The sequence below is a fragment of the Sciurus vulgaris genome (genome assembly GCF_902686455.1).
Source record: "Sciurus vulgaris genome assembly, chromosome: 8".
Lineage (NCBI taxonomy): Eukaryota > Metazoa > Chordata > Mammalia > Rodentia > Sciuridae > Sciurus > Sciurus vulgaris.
Genome location: NC_136468.1, coordinates 1,841,579 through 1,856,881, shown reverse-complemented (window position 1 = coordinate 1,856,881; position 15,303 = coordinate 1,841,579). Strand labels below are relative to the sequence as shown.

The 15,303-nt window shown below is 38.4% G+C and overlaps 1 protein-coding gene across 1 annotated transcript in view; it reads right to left on the bottom strand.

Annotated features, from left to right (window-relative positions):
• LMBR1 (limb development membrane protein 1) overlaps nucleotides 1-15,303 on the bottom strand; it is a 162,372-nt gene that overhangs the window by 43,351 nt on the left and 103,718 nt on the right. Inside the window, exon 9 of the mRNA XM_079152646.1 lies at nucleotides 11,146-11,218. Within this exon, the coding sequence (XP_079008772.1) occupies nucleotides 11,146-11,218 (73 nt within the window). The remainder of the gene's footprint in view (nucleotides 1-11,145; nucleotides 11,219-15,303) is intronic.

Below are 15,303 nucleotides of genomic sequence, written 5' to 3'. Positions count from 1 at the left end.
TCACATGGTTATGATTTAAAACATCCAGTTCTTCTTGATTAAAAATGTTCCCTAGAAAATGTCTTAAGTTGGTAAAATTCTTAATTGGTCTATTATCCTCTTTTCTTAATCATAAGAACATCTCTTGCTTACTGTACCAAGTGGGAAAGAACCAAGGTCTCCTCCTCTCCCTCCACCTCCCTAGTGACAACCATCACCAGCATGGCTGAAGCTTCCTTACCTTTCTTCTTTTTTGTGCTTAGCTTTCATCATATATTTTTGTGCATTTTATATGAACAGAACCAAATCAGACACTATACTGACCATTTGCTGTCCTTTTCAATGCAGCATCCAAGTTGACAGATAGGCCAACTCCAAAACAGTTGAATAACATTCCATAATATGGATGGACTACAGTTTTACTCAAAATTATTCCATTTGTGAATACTCAGGCTTTCTTCAATCTTTTGCCACTACAATTTTGTAATAAAATTGTCATATCCATACCCAGTATGTTTTGATTCTATTATTTTTGTAAGACAAATTCTCCAAATTCATATTGCTGAGTCAAAGGGTATGAGCAGTTAATTTTAAAAGATACTAAAAGGTTATTACATTGTCAAAATAGTGTCATTTACTGTAATAATTCACATTACTGTAATAATTCATATTTCCATCAATGACTTTTGAAAGCACCTACTTTCAGGTACCTTCCCTAGCACTGGAAGTGACGGGTGAAAAGCACCTTCCCACTGCTACTATGACACACTTCCCTGGATGTGATTGGCCACATTTCCACATGGGTGTCCCCTGCTCATGCCCTCCGCTTGTTTCTCTAATGGTTTTGCACATAATATCTCCCTATTCTTGCTGATTTATCTTTGAAACTCTTCGACAAATAAACTAAAACCCCCAGCACACCTATGCTTTGATCAGATTTCCTCAGTTTCGCAGAAGCTTTTCCTCAGGAACCTGCACTGGGTGCTGAGGTTTCTCTTCGCTGCTGCATCTTCATTATGAATCACACCTTTCATCACTTCATAATGATGCCACATCTGCAATGCTGTACAACTAAAATGCTGTTTTAATAGCCTCAGACTTTACTCTTTTTACTTGTCTTGCTTGCATATTCACATATATAAACACATACACACACACACACACACACCCCTTTCATTTTAATCTTTTCTCTTATCCAACTGAAACTTACTTGAGATTTAACCCACATCATTGGTTACTGCCACCTGAAATTGACTCCCTAGTTAAAACAGAAAGGGAACTCATGAGATACACAGACACCAGCAGAAACTTTCCAGTGAAGCAAGTAGAGGAAACCAGTCAGCTGGAAGCACCAGGGCAGCACCCCCAGGAAAACCACACGAGACTGCCCAAGTGGGAGCACCTTTCCCTCGCCCCTGGTTACATACGGAGTTGCAGTGCACAGCTAACACTGATCTTTCAGGGTTCTGAAGCACTGCTGTTCTGCCTTCCAGCTTCAGCGCTGCTTTGAGAAGTCTGCTGCTGCTCTTATTCGTGCCCCCTTTCCTGTCTCACGAGTGCTTGCTTGTGGGTCCCACTGTCCTCAGTGCTCTCCTGTGAGTCCATTTTCATGTTGGGCACAAGATGAGGCCCTCCCTCTGCACCTCCAAATTCACGGCCCTTGAATCTGAGCGATTTTCTTGATTTTGTACTTTTCCACCCTATTTCCTCTCCTCTCCCTATCTGAACTCCTGTTTATCCACATATCAGATCTCCTGAAACAGTATTTTGTCATTTTGACCAATATTCCTGCAAGAGTCCCTCTTTGTCTTTCATCTTCTAGTTGTGGCTATTGCTTCTAACTCTCAAGAACCCTTCCTGCTCACCAGACGCCGTTCTCAGGAATGCACCTTCTGTCCCTGGGGATACCAATGAGGGTTCATGGGGAGCGGCTCTTCTCCTGTGCATGTCCTGTCCCAAATTGCCTTTTGTTTGGGTTTGTGCCACAGGGAAGCTTTCCGCAGACAGTCCTGGTGACCCCTGATGGCTGCTCCTTTTTAAGACAAAGTAACAAAAATGCTGATTTGAAGCTGCAAGACTGGGTGGGTGGGACTGACAATGGTGATACTTTCTGTAGAAATCATCTAGTGGGCAGCTTATTGCTTGATCTGTTAGAGCTTTCATCTTTGGCTAGACAGCAGTCCTCCAGCTAAGACCCTCCTTCCTTCCTTCAGGACTGAAGTCCAGCTGTCTAAGGTCAGGAACAGGGGAGGCTGTGTACTTCATTTGTGGCTCTCCAACCCAGCTGTACCCGGTCAGAGACTCACCCTCCTTCTGCTGGGGAGAGAGAGAGGGGCCTGGTATCTCGCACAGAGGAAAAGAATGTGGGAAACAAACCCCTTCATAACAGATTTTCAAGGCGACCCCCCTCACTTAGCTCATGCTACTCCACCTGTGGTGCCACTCTTTGGGACTTCGGGGGACTCTAGCATATAAATCAGACACGCCTGGCTTAGGATTCAGCTTCCTTGACTCTGCTAAACTGCCTATTTCCAATATATTCCAACTTACGTCCAAAATTTAATTGCAGTTTTTCTCTTCTCAATTTCCATCTCTTTAAGTCTGTGCATCTCTGAACCTCAGCATTCCCTTCTGTGTGAAAGGGAATACACCTTCTAGGTGTATCTATGAGGAGGCTCACCATGAGAAGAGAAAGTTCAAAGTAGCTTGAAATAAGGAAATGATTTTCATGTAATTAGCAGCTTGAACACAGAGCAAGCTTCCAAGTGAGTTTTCCAGCAGGCTCAACAGTGACCTCCAGGGACTAAACTGTGCCACCCACATCTTGGCTGGAAGACTTGGGATCTTTCTCCTTTCATTTAACTCGGTAATTTCTAATTTTGCTCTTTTTTCCTCTTTCCCCCAGCTAGTGGAATTTGTGTTTATTCTTTTTTCCCATAATAATTAGGCACTTCAAGTTCACTTTCCCATTCTCATTCTTACTACAATATCCAGGTAACATGCTCCTAACTCCTTAGGGACACCTTCTAGGAACTCAACTGTGCTAGGGTTAAAAGCTCATGACTGTTTAATCTCATCATTGCTCACTGCTTCCAACCCATCCCCCCAAATCTTTGATCTTCTTGAGGTTGTTTTAAAAATTTTTAGCTTAATAGCCAGGGGTGGTGGCACAGGCCTGTGATCTCAGCAACTTAGGAGGCTGAGGCAGGAGGATCACAAGTTTGAGGCCAGTCCCCAAAAACTGAGCAAGACCACGTCTCAAAATAAAAACACAAAAGGTCTGGGGATGTGTGGGTGGGAGTACCCCGGGTTCAATTCCTAGTACCCCCACACAAAAAAATTAGCTTAGGACGATTACTAAATTGTTGCTTCAGTATGGAAATTAGAAAATTGCCTGGCACAAATTACTCACTATACAGATGTGAAATGAATAAGTACTGCTTTTTTGCCCTAAGAGATGAAAGGCATCTTTGGGATACATGAGCTCTTAAAAGTAGTCTTTACTACCTGCCCCAACTGCTATTCACTGATCCCTAGCAGGCTGCAAATGTCAAGTCTGATGTTGACCTCGTTTTACTTTGTGAGTAAGTTTTCTATGTGAAAGCTTAAGGCCCCAGGTCAATATTTTTGAAATTCAGGAACCTCATAGGATAAAGTTAGATCTTTTAGGTTTACTATTTAGGGATAGGGGTGTGGCTCATGGTAGAGCACTTACTTAGAAAAGTGCAAGGCTCTGAGTTCAATTCCCAACAGTGCCTGCATAAACAGTGATGACTGCATTTTACTTTTCCCCGATTCTTCATGACTCACACAGGTACTATAACTAACACTCAGCTAGCCTCTGTACTCCATTAATCAGAAATACAATTCCAAACTACATGCCATTTCTTATACTTGTAAAGAAGCATTATTCCAGTAACCAGTACAAGGCCAGAAAGAATACCTGATGATTGTTCATCAGAATAGACAGTATTTCTACTGCCAATCTGAAACTAAATAAAAAGACATAACTGTCTACTTGTGGGTCCGTCTACAAAGCTCAAAACAAACGTCTAGGCCAGTCAGTGTATGATTTTTCAGAGGAAAACAATAAGTGACATTTCTGAACTTCTGTGCTTTTACTTCAGGCAGTCCAACCTCTAGCCACACAATAGGTGATTAGTAAATAGTGACTGGCTTGCCTATGAAAATCAAGAACACATTCCTATCATTCGCAAATAAGCTATGCTTTTAATAAATGACAAGATTCATCTAGAATAGCACAGTATTCAAAGTACCTTACTACCCTTGTTACATGGTGACATATTAATACCTAAGTTTAAAAGCAAGCTTTTGGTATTTAGTACTTCAAAATACTTCATTAAAAATGACCAGAAGGAAATGATGACTATTGTGAGAAATAATGATACAGTGCAAATACGTACTAGATGATTATATGAATTTTAGTTGTACCAAAAAATAAAAATATCCTGAAAAACTGTATTACCATTACTTATTTCAAATGAACCTAAAATTCCCAATGTCAGCACTGTCTAGGTCAATAAGCCAAATTGGTAGACAAAACCTGTTTAGACAAGTCATGAAAAATAGAAAGGGATTCTCCAAGAAAACCACAAAGCAAGCTCATTTAAGGTCAATTTAACGGTATTATTCTGTTTTTCTTCCAGCCCCGACATAAGATTTCACTACCTCAAAGGAAATTGTAGAGTATCTATTTGCATTCCCCCCAGGTGATTGGCAGTTCAACACCAATTAGTTCAAAATTACACTGTTACTAGCATGCATAAAAACAACACCTTTCATCTTTCTTACATAGGTAAGAATACCTTCAGAGCCAATAACTTTGATCAAGTAAGTATTTTTGATCCTGCCCCACCCGTCTCTTTGGATTCAGGAAAACTAATAGCTAAAGGCGACTTTTCCCAGCTTTATTCTTAGGTTGAAAAACTAGTGTGGTATTAAAAATATCTTGCTTCCAAGAGAAGAGAATTTCCTAAAGCCTAGCATTTCTTCAACTGAACTTCCTTATGCCTTTTCTTAACACATAAGACAGACTCAATATATAAGACATCATATAAAGAGCAGATAGATGCTAATTATTTAATTTAAAATATCCAGTGTATTTTTAAGACAAATTTATATTCCCAAGTGAACATGTAAACAATTTGAGAGTAACTTGATGCAATAAAATTATCTCCCTAAACAATTCAGTATCTTAAATAATTCAGTGTCCTAAACTTAGTCTCATAAAGAATATTATTTGGAAGTAGAGACCTCCAATACAAACAGATTCTTCTTACATTTGACTTTTTAACATAACCAAAAATAGTTTGCTTAGACTATCTTATCCAAGTAACTCTTTTAAGAATTTTATTACTTATGACTTTAAATTTGACCAAAGTGGATCTCTATCCTCAAGAATGAGAGGTCGCTCAACTAGTGTTAATTATTTCCAATCACTTAGGCAAACAATTTGCCATTCAAGTCCAAGGTTCCTAATAATTCATAGAGCAAACAGCCTCTGTCTCCCTACTGCCTTCCTGTGTACCACAGGCCCAACACTGACTAAGCCAACCCCTGAAAGCATGCAAAAACCAAAACCTCCCAGTCCAAATATCGCATGTCAATTCTGAATGGACTAACATTACTGCCATCCACAGAGGAGACAGAGAGCCCACACCAAACTGTATGTTCCATTTCATTTGGAATGCTAATATTGTTAAAATAGTAGTTTCTATTTACTTTTGACATACCCAAAAAAGTCATGGCTGACTATGGACCCAGTAATGTGAGATTTCTGATACCCAACATAATTGTGAAAATGCAAATAAACTTTCATTATTAATGATTGCAAGCAAGATGGAAAATATTAAGCAATCAGCTTTAGGAGTAATATTTAATGCTATATGCAATTAAAATAGTGGTTTTTTTTTTTCTACTTTAGATATAAGCTTGACAGATCTTAAACTAGATAAGATGTTAAGACCATTCTTATGGTAGATTCACACATGCTACCATTAGAAACAGCACCTCCATGTAGACTGTGGTTGCGCATAATAAATCCATCTTCTGTTACATAAGTTTGGATCATTTTTATAGTATGACTTCTTTCTCTCGATTTCATAGAATATGATATTTAACTCATTACTCTAATTTGTTATTCCAAACATTGCTCCTCTACTCCTATTAAGAATGGTTTATATCTCTTACAGTCACCTTATTTTCTCTTGCAACAATTTGATCCACAATTTATTGTCATGAAAGTGATTAAAGGGCGGGAGAGGCTGAGTAAGTTATACAGTAAGCATCTATCACTGTTTCCTGGCCCCTGTACAGAAATGATTTCTGCAGATATCTGATCCCTTCAGGCTGTCTGACTAAGTCCGGGCTTTCTCACAATGGTCCAAAGTCTGAGAAAGTCAAGATAGTCTCCCTTCAGTGAGATATATTCATTTATATTTATGTACTTCTTAGAATGACCACTGCCAGAACCTAGAAAAACTCCTAGAGAAAGCCAAGATGAAAGTAATGCAGAGAACGCAGGATAAATTTGAGAAAACTTTGTATAAAGTGTGTCACATGAAAGACATCAGATAAATAATGACCAAACTGTACACTGTGCTGCCTGTGATGGCAGGAAATGCTTAAAAGCAGCCACAGACCCCATTCTAAGCTTTGGCGCCTTCATCTGGCCCCCGGAAAACTCAACTTAGTTATAAGCAGGAAGACCCGAGGACTGACAACACCGAAAGCATCCAAGGGGTCATCAAATTTCAGGAAAAGTGGTACAGCACACGGCTCACTGTTTCGACCCTATATGTCTCAGAATGCAAAGGTACTGAAACCTGGAACTCAGCAAAAGTGAAACAACCACCACTACCATGCTCTTCATAATAAAGAATACAAGCTTCAATGGAAAAGGCTTTTAAAAAGATTAGAATCAAGCAGGAAAGTAATTGCTACAAAAATGATATACTAACTTCTTATCATGATGATGAAAATAGTATCTAACAAAATTGAACTGAATTATTAAGTTCAAAGGCTACAATATTTTTAAATAAAATTACATTAAAAGGATTGTGGAGGTTTTGAACTTAAACAACAAAAAATAATTTCTATTCATTATGGTACTTCTAAAGTTACCCAGTACACCCATAGGCTATACACACACGAAAGCTAATTATTTCAATTAATGCTGTTGCATTACCTAAACATTTAAACATGTTAATGATATATGTATCCTCTTAACACTGGGAAGGAATTACAGAAGATTTTCTACTACAATTACTGTAATGGGACTTGCTGTTGAGCTCCTACTCAGGGGTCGTGGAGTAGAAACGGTTCTTGATTGCTCAGGTGTCATGGCTACAAGAGGGGAAACCACCTTATTTCTATTCCAGTGCATATGGCTCTTCTGCCCCCTCAACCTTGGTGTATCTGTTGTAGTCCCACTGTGGGCCTTCCTAAATATTCTCAAAGAGATTCTGGTTTTTACCCTCTCGCCAAATTTCACTTCCCCCACCATCACATCTGTTGTAAAATGATACGTTCCATCCTGGCATTTTCCATCTGAAGGAAATGGTGGGGAAGGGTAAGGAAAAGTTATTAGGATAAGTGGCATGTTGGTTTTCCACACTGAAGAACTGTAGGAAATAGAGTAACCAAGGATGTGAGCTGGAAGAGCAGGTGGGAGCACAATTCCTGAATGTGAGATACATAGAACATGAGTTATTGCTGAAGGCCAGGACCAAGCCCTGTAACAGGCAGACAAAGTTTCACAAGAGAGAGGGTAAGGAGTTTCCCAGAAACTGAAAATGCCAGAAGCAGGAACACCAAAATCACCACAGACACAAAAGGCCTGTGCCTAAGCATCCAAGAATGCTCAGGAGTACAAGCTAAGTGTCCAAAGAGGAGCAGAAATGGCCTGGGAGGAGAGGGGATGACAGAAACAGGTCACAGTCTAACAACATGAGATTTCAAGTGTTGGAAAACAGCAAGGAAGACAAAAGGGCACATACAGAACCCCAGGAGTAAAGCGAGGGATTTGGAAAGAGAGAGCAACTAGCAAGACAGTCAGGGAGATATGATGGTGCTGGAGAGAACCATATTTCTTCAAGGAAGAAGATTGAGGATCCAGGACTTTGTTAATGGGTTAACATTCAGTGTCAAATGGCACAAACAGAAAGTTTCAGGAGCCAGGGGAGAGTGGAGAATCAGGCCAGAAATAGATGTACAAAGACACAAGGGGCAACAGTCCTAAAGGCAAGAAGCCTGTATGTTCTGGGCTCTTTGTGTTACTACCTGTCACAGAGGGGCAAAGAGAAAACACATGCCCATCAGTCCTGAGTCTCAAGGCAGAAAGGAGGGGAGACTATGCTGAGGGACAGGAAGGGTGGGAGTCTTTTCAGGATCACAGAAGTTCTATAGACATCTCTCCACTCTCTCCATGCCAATGGGGAACACATGGCAGGGGCTGTCTTGGGCAAAGGAGTGGAGCTTTGTGTTACCCTCCTGCTCAGGAACACACAGAACTACTCAGCCCTATTTCTTTTCTTAAGTGTTGATGTACTAGATTAAGTCTTTATATGTTCTTATCCCTTTTCTTCCCTCTTCTTTAGTCAACTGGTCTATGATCTGGAGACCTGGAGTCTTAATTCATCTGCACTACATCTGACACAAGATTGCAGTACACAGAAAGGAGGGAGGGCCGTAGAGAATGGTAACAGGATGGCTTCTTTAGGATACTGATGAACATTGCAACAGCGCAAGACTTTGCTTTATTGACATACTTTATGGAATGACAAGATTAACAGGAACAAAGCCTCCCAATAACTTTACACCTACAGCACCATCCATGTTCAATAAGAGCACTGGAGAAGTCATAGTTAAGCATTTCATCTTACAGGTACCCTGATATTTTTTTAAATAGGGCACAAAATTCAACTCCAGTAACATAATAACTGCCATACGAATCAGACTACCTTCAAGAAAAAAAGTTTATTCCTGCAATAAAACACTTGATATTGTTTAAGTGTCATGTTTTTTCAAGTAACTGTAAAACGCAACAGGAGGAATCACACAGATGTCCCAAAGATTCCTGTGATGTGCATCCCACATCCTATCCCTCTCAATGTCATTGGCAAAACATCACCATGAGTTCTGTGATAATCAGCATTGTACTTTTTGTGTTTTTAAGTCTTTTTACTCTCATTAGTCTGCAGTTATTTTCAATAGCAAGAATAGAAAATAGAGACTTCTATTTTAGAATTAAAATATAAAGTAACTTACAACAAAATATATCTGATATGATACTATGTTAAATGAAATACATGATGGTGGTTTATCCTACCAACCTATCATTATACTTTCTTTAAAAACAGCAAATCATAAAAAAATTGTGTCTTGCTTTTTTGCTCTGCATATATTGATCAATATGCTCTACAGAATCTTGCAATTCTTTATCCCTGTTAGTCAAAATGTCAATTTTGCCACAGCACCACTTACGTATAGTAATCAGTAACCGTTTAGCCCATTATTTCCTACCTGAAATAGGTCCACAATGGCTAACCAGCAGTAAAAGCAATATCATAACCTTCTCAGCAGCTTTGCAAAAATATTTTAAAGATGACCTACTAACCCAAACAGTCACAAATGGTACCTGGCTGACCAAAGCACTCACTGTCCTGTTCTCTGCCATCCTCTGTGCCCCCAGACCATCCCCTCTGCTTTCTCCATGCTACTGGGATATTTCACTTATTTTGATGTGGCTTCATTTTATATTATGGTTAGCTCTCTAGCAAGTTATTCCCTTTCAGTTTCCTTAGATATAGTGAACCACTTTTGAGCTGAAGAGCCAAAAAGGACTGAGAGACTCTGAAGGGGACCTTCCCTACTATGCAATGGGGAAAGTGAGAACAGGCATACATTTTTGTTTGTAGTTTTGATAAGATTTAATTCAAATTCTTTAATTCATGGAGTACTATGTCTTACCCTTTCTGATTTATAAGACAGAAATAACACATACCACAGGCTGAAACATGACTGTACACTGCAGAATGAAGTCTAATATCTACTCCTTAGGGACTCAGGCTGCGTTTACTACATAATAGCATGATTATCTAAAGAAGACAAATTTATTTCAGTATTCATGGCTTTAATAAAAATTATATAAAGCTGACACTGTTGACTAAAGTTTGTAATTCTGAAATTATGTTAGTTCAAATTTTAAAATAACTTTAATATAGTTAGGAAAATAAAAGATACATGAAGTTCTAGTCTTTGACACAGTTTATCTGTATCAAATAAATAATGCTGTGGACAAGAATTCTCAGAATAAATACAAATGAAATTTTTTTGATCTAAAAACAAAGTTGTAAATATTATCAACACTTAGGGTTGATTTTCCTGTTTGTAGTTGAATAAAGTAGATATATTTCTTATTTCTCAATACTTCATTTTAAAACATCTTTTTATCCTGTAACTACTCTTAAATTATGATTCTGAAACATAATTAGCTATTAATAATTGGATCTTGGTGGGGGAAGGGTAGTTCTTCCAACTTAAAAAAAAAAAAAAAAGACTATATAAAGAAGAGAGTACAGGGTGAAAAATCACTCAGGTAAAATTAAAAGAATTTACCTAAACTGTCATTTCTCTGTCAAACTATCATTACACTTTTCTTCACTGGAAACCAAAAGCAATCATCAATTTAAAATTAAACTTTAGAACCTTGAATGTGCTTACTTGGTTACCAGCTGATAACTAACAGTATTCCTCAAAACAACAGAGTTCATAAGTAAAACTTTGAGAGTCACGTTTGGCACCTTTGGGTCCAAGAAACTTGCTACTCTTTACCTTAAAGATCTCAGCAGGATGGAAATGAAGTAGGGACATTACAGTCACTAATGCTGCATGCAGACCTGAAGCACCTCAGCACCTGCAAATCACGTGAAGAGCAGCTGGTGGAGGGCTGGGGGCCCCCAGTGGCCACTGTCTCAGAGAGGCCAGTTGTGCTCATCACAGCACATCGCTATCAAACTCTTTGAAGAGCCCTTTCACCCAGAAGTCCCTATGTTTCTCTTAAGCCTCTAAGAGGTTTGTATTTTTTACCTTTATCTGTTGTTTAAACAGTTTTTACACCGGTCTAAATATGTAATATACATGTACCATTTAGTCGTCTCTGGAGTGATTCTTCTTCTAGGGTAATAATATAAATTTGCTCATCCAGGTCTTCAAGGATCTAAATTTAAAGACAAAAAAAACTCTATTCAATTATATAACATTACAAAATTCATGTTTATAGACTAATTTAGGCTACTTAGTCTATTATTTCAGATAATATATTCACTCAAATAACTAAGACCTCAAAATAAAATGTTCAAACTATTTTATTTATAAATTAAGCATGTTTTACAGACTTTGTATTTATTTTTTATAATTTAGTGTATAACTAAACACCAAATCTTTATTCTCACAAAATCTACATTCAAATAAATTGGATATTGTTAAAGTTTAATGGATTAAACTAAAAAACTGAAGTTTTCTCAGTGGCACACCAGATGAATAAATTTTAAAGAGTCAAAAACTAAATAGAGTGCTGAGGCTTTAGCTCAGTGGTAGAGCATTTGCCTTACATATGTGAGGCACTGAGTTCAATCCTCAGCACCACATGAAAAAATAAAATAAAGGTTATTATGTCTATCTATGACTAAAAATATTTAGGAAGAAAAGCTAAATATAGCAAATATGTCCTTTATGCCAAAGTTGTTATTCTAGATCTAGAAGGAATGAATCATCTAGTCCAACATTTGTCCTCCATCTATATTTACCTACATAATATCTAGATCAATAAGTCTATAAACAATATCAGTAACATGCAGAACCCTCCACTTATGTCATCCATACATACTAAAACAATCCATGAATACTGAACACTGACGCTATCAAAAATCATCTGACTTGATATTGGAGGTAATATTGACCAATTATATTGTTATATTGTGTGCATATACAAATATGTAACAACAAATACCACCTTATGTACAACTATAATGCACCAATAAAAATGTGGAAAGAAATATAAAAATAAAATCAATATTTTTAAATCTAATTTGGACACGACTGATTCACAATATGCGCATGTATAGAAATATGCTGATCCTGTTAACTTATACAAAATGTTAATAATCATAATTTTTAAAAAATATAAGTTGAGAACCAAAAAAACAAAAAACAAAAAATCATCCAATGGACAGAACCCTAGAGAAGTGGGTTTTTAACATATAAGCCACTCACTACCAAGCCATGCAACAGAACCTCACTCATCAATCACCAATTGTATGGAATATTACCTGCACTATCTTCAAAACGGATAAAACCTACTGCTTCCTTTGCTACATAACCATCCTTCTATGAAAGGAGAAAACAGTGCTGGGGAAAATGTGGAAGCAGCCCGATGCCGGTACCAATGCTTTCTATCATTCAAACTCAAACTACGTATTCCCAGCAAATAATCAGCCACGAGGGTCGGTGCACAAAGTGCAAGAGTGGAAACTGTGCGCCCTTTCAGCTGCCTGATGTGATATTCTCAAATCACACAACTCCTATTACGCCTGAGATTTGTTATAGTTTATGTTATATTTATGTAAAGCAATCCAAGTGCAGGCCATATAGCCCATCTGTAAAGCAATTCAATAATTCCCAGTCTTTGAATAAGTACTTATGGTCCCCCGGAGCCTACCACTAAACTAATCAGTGGGTGTACATACCATCTCTTCCCCCAGGAAGCCTAAACCTGGGAGGGGACAACAAATAAATAATTAGGATGAATTAACAATGAACAAATAAATAATGACAATAAATGACTGTCCTATGAGGGATAAGGGATGGGAGGAAGGAGGAAGTCTTCTCCAGGTAACCAACAGTGAGGCTTATCCAGGGGAAACAACACTTAATCTGAGTTAGTGGCAGGTGCCAGAAGGTGTGATGGTCCTGAGGTGACAAGAAAGTGGCCCACTGACAGGACCAACTGGATAGCAAATCAGAGGGCCCTACACAAGTGGGGCAGAGGTATGTATGGTATGTATGGTCCTGTATGGACCATAATAGGAATGTTCTTTCCCATCAAAGCATCTCATCACTTTCTACTGTTTGGATCAGGACTGACCACTTCTGCTTGTCTTACTGTGCAATTACTGAATGTTACTTATCATCACAGGTGCTGAATGAGTGACAGCATTAATAGCACAGGGTATGTACGTCAAGTGCTTATGAGCATTATCCCCTTGACTTCTACAACACTATGAAGAACACTCCCGCCATCATCATTTTATATTCCAAAAAACAAAGACTTTACAAGAATTGCTCTGTGCCTTCGAGGCCTATGCACTACTATGAATTTTGAGGGCTCAGCTACAGGTCAGACATAGTCTTTGGCCTCAAATGCTAGAAGAGGTAAAATGAGTTCAAAAAGTAATCATAGGATTAAAATAAAAGTGAGGCTAAAATAAATGTTATGAAAGGCTGGAGACAGAAAGATTACTGCCATTTAGGGAGAAGAAAGTCTTGGTCAGTGTGGCTGATGGTTGGAGCACATCACTCAGTTACCTGAATTGACAAAAAGAAGACAGGTGTTTCAACAAAGGGAACTATACAAGAAACACACAGGTTAGAAAAGTACAAAGTCCACTCAGGAAAGTAGCCGTGTTACTCTGGAGCTCAAGGGAGGAACAGAACAGTGGTACAAAGTGGGCTCTGAAGCCAGCCTCTGGGTTCGAACTCACTCCATCCCAGTTCTGTGACCTAGGACATGCCATTTCCCAGAATTGAAGTTAATTCAGCCATAAAATAACACCACCCAAGCTCATGGTTTCTCATTTATAACACCACCTAATTCATGGTTTTATCATAAGGAAGAAATGGAATTTTGTGTCAGATACAGTGCTTACCAAGTTGTACAACCAACCATTGTTATTATGTGTTAGGAACAAGAAAAAGAGGCAAAAGTAACTAAGGCTTTGAGGATGTTATTAATAAAAGACAAATTTAGGAGAAAAATTGCCTGGGGAAGGGAGACAAATAAGGAGTTTAGTTTTACATGCTGAGCTTGCAGCTCCGTGAGGTACTGCATAGCATCTGAGGTACTATAAGCTATTACCACTATCTTCTCATTAGAATCAGACACTTAGAGGTGAAGTCAGAGTGACAGGGGTGGTTCAGAGCACCCAGAAGAACAGGAGCAGAACTTTAGGACCTTAGGCCTATGTGTACAACACATAGCAGAACAACAGGACCTTAGGCCTATGTGTACAGGAAGCAGTGAGACACTATAGGAAGGAATTAATTTAAGAAAAAAGCTTCTCATTTTGCCTCTAAGAGGGTGCTTTGGGTGTACATACATTTATGGAGCAAGTAAAAATTAGACTTTATTTTTAAAAGAAGATATGAAGGGATTATAATTTTCAAAATTAAATAAGCATTTGCTTAAAGATTATCTACCATAATATTTCCTCGGTGTTTTCCTTTAATGAATCACCATGATAGGGAAGACAAACCCATAACCAAAATAACATAGTATTAATCAGTTACAAAGGTGAGCATGAGAAGTGCAGAGGAAGGCATTTGACTATTGGCCTAGAGCAACAACATGAGGTTCAGAGCCAGGCAGTGATTGTAGCTGATGTTGGAGCTGGGTTCCAGCCCACTGCCTGTGGCAGGAGTAGGTAAGAGGGACAGAGCCATGACGGGAGAAGAGCAGCACAGAGCCATGCAGTGAGCTACACTGAGTGAGTCCATGGCAGGGTAGGAGGGGTGAATCAGAATGGGCTAGGGAAACCCTAAAGCATGTAAGGAGTTAGTTGAGTTTTGTCAGCAATGAAGATCCAGGGTAAATAAGTGAGAATTCCTAACTACAGACAAGAAATTATTTTCCATTATTAAATATCTGTCAAAATAGTTAAAGAACCAAAGAAACTTAGGAATAGGTCAGCAGAATTACTACTACCAACTGAAAATCATTTTTAAGGGCCCTTAAGATAATTTTTTTCCTGTCGAGTATATATTTTATATTTTCCAAATTTTTATTGGTTCTTTTTAATTATACATAACATTAGGGTTCATTTGACATAATTATAGAAGCATGGAATATAATTTGTTCTAATTCAGTCCCCAGTTCTTTTCTTTCCCTCCCTTCTCCCTTTCCCTGTTCCCCTCCCTCTACTACTCTACTCATCTTTCTGCTACTGAAAATCATTTTTAAATGAAAATAGAGAGCTGGGCATGGTGACACATGCCTGCAATCCAGCAACATGGAGGCTAAGGCAGGAG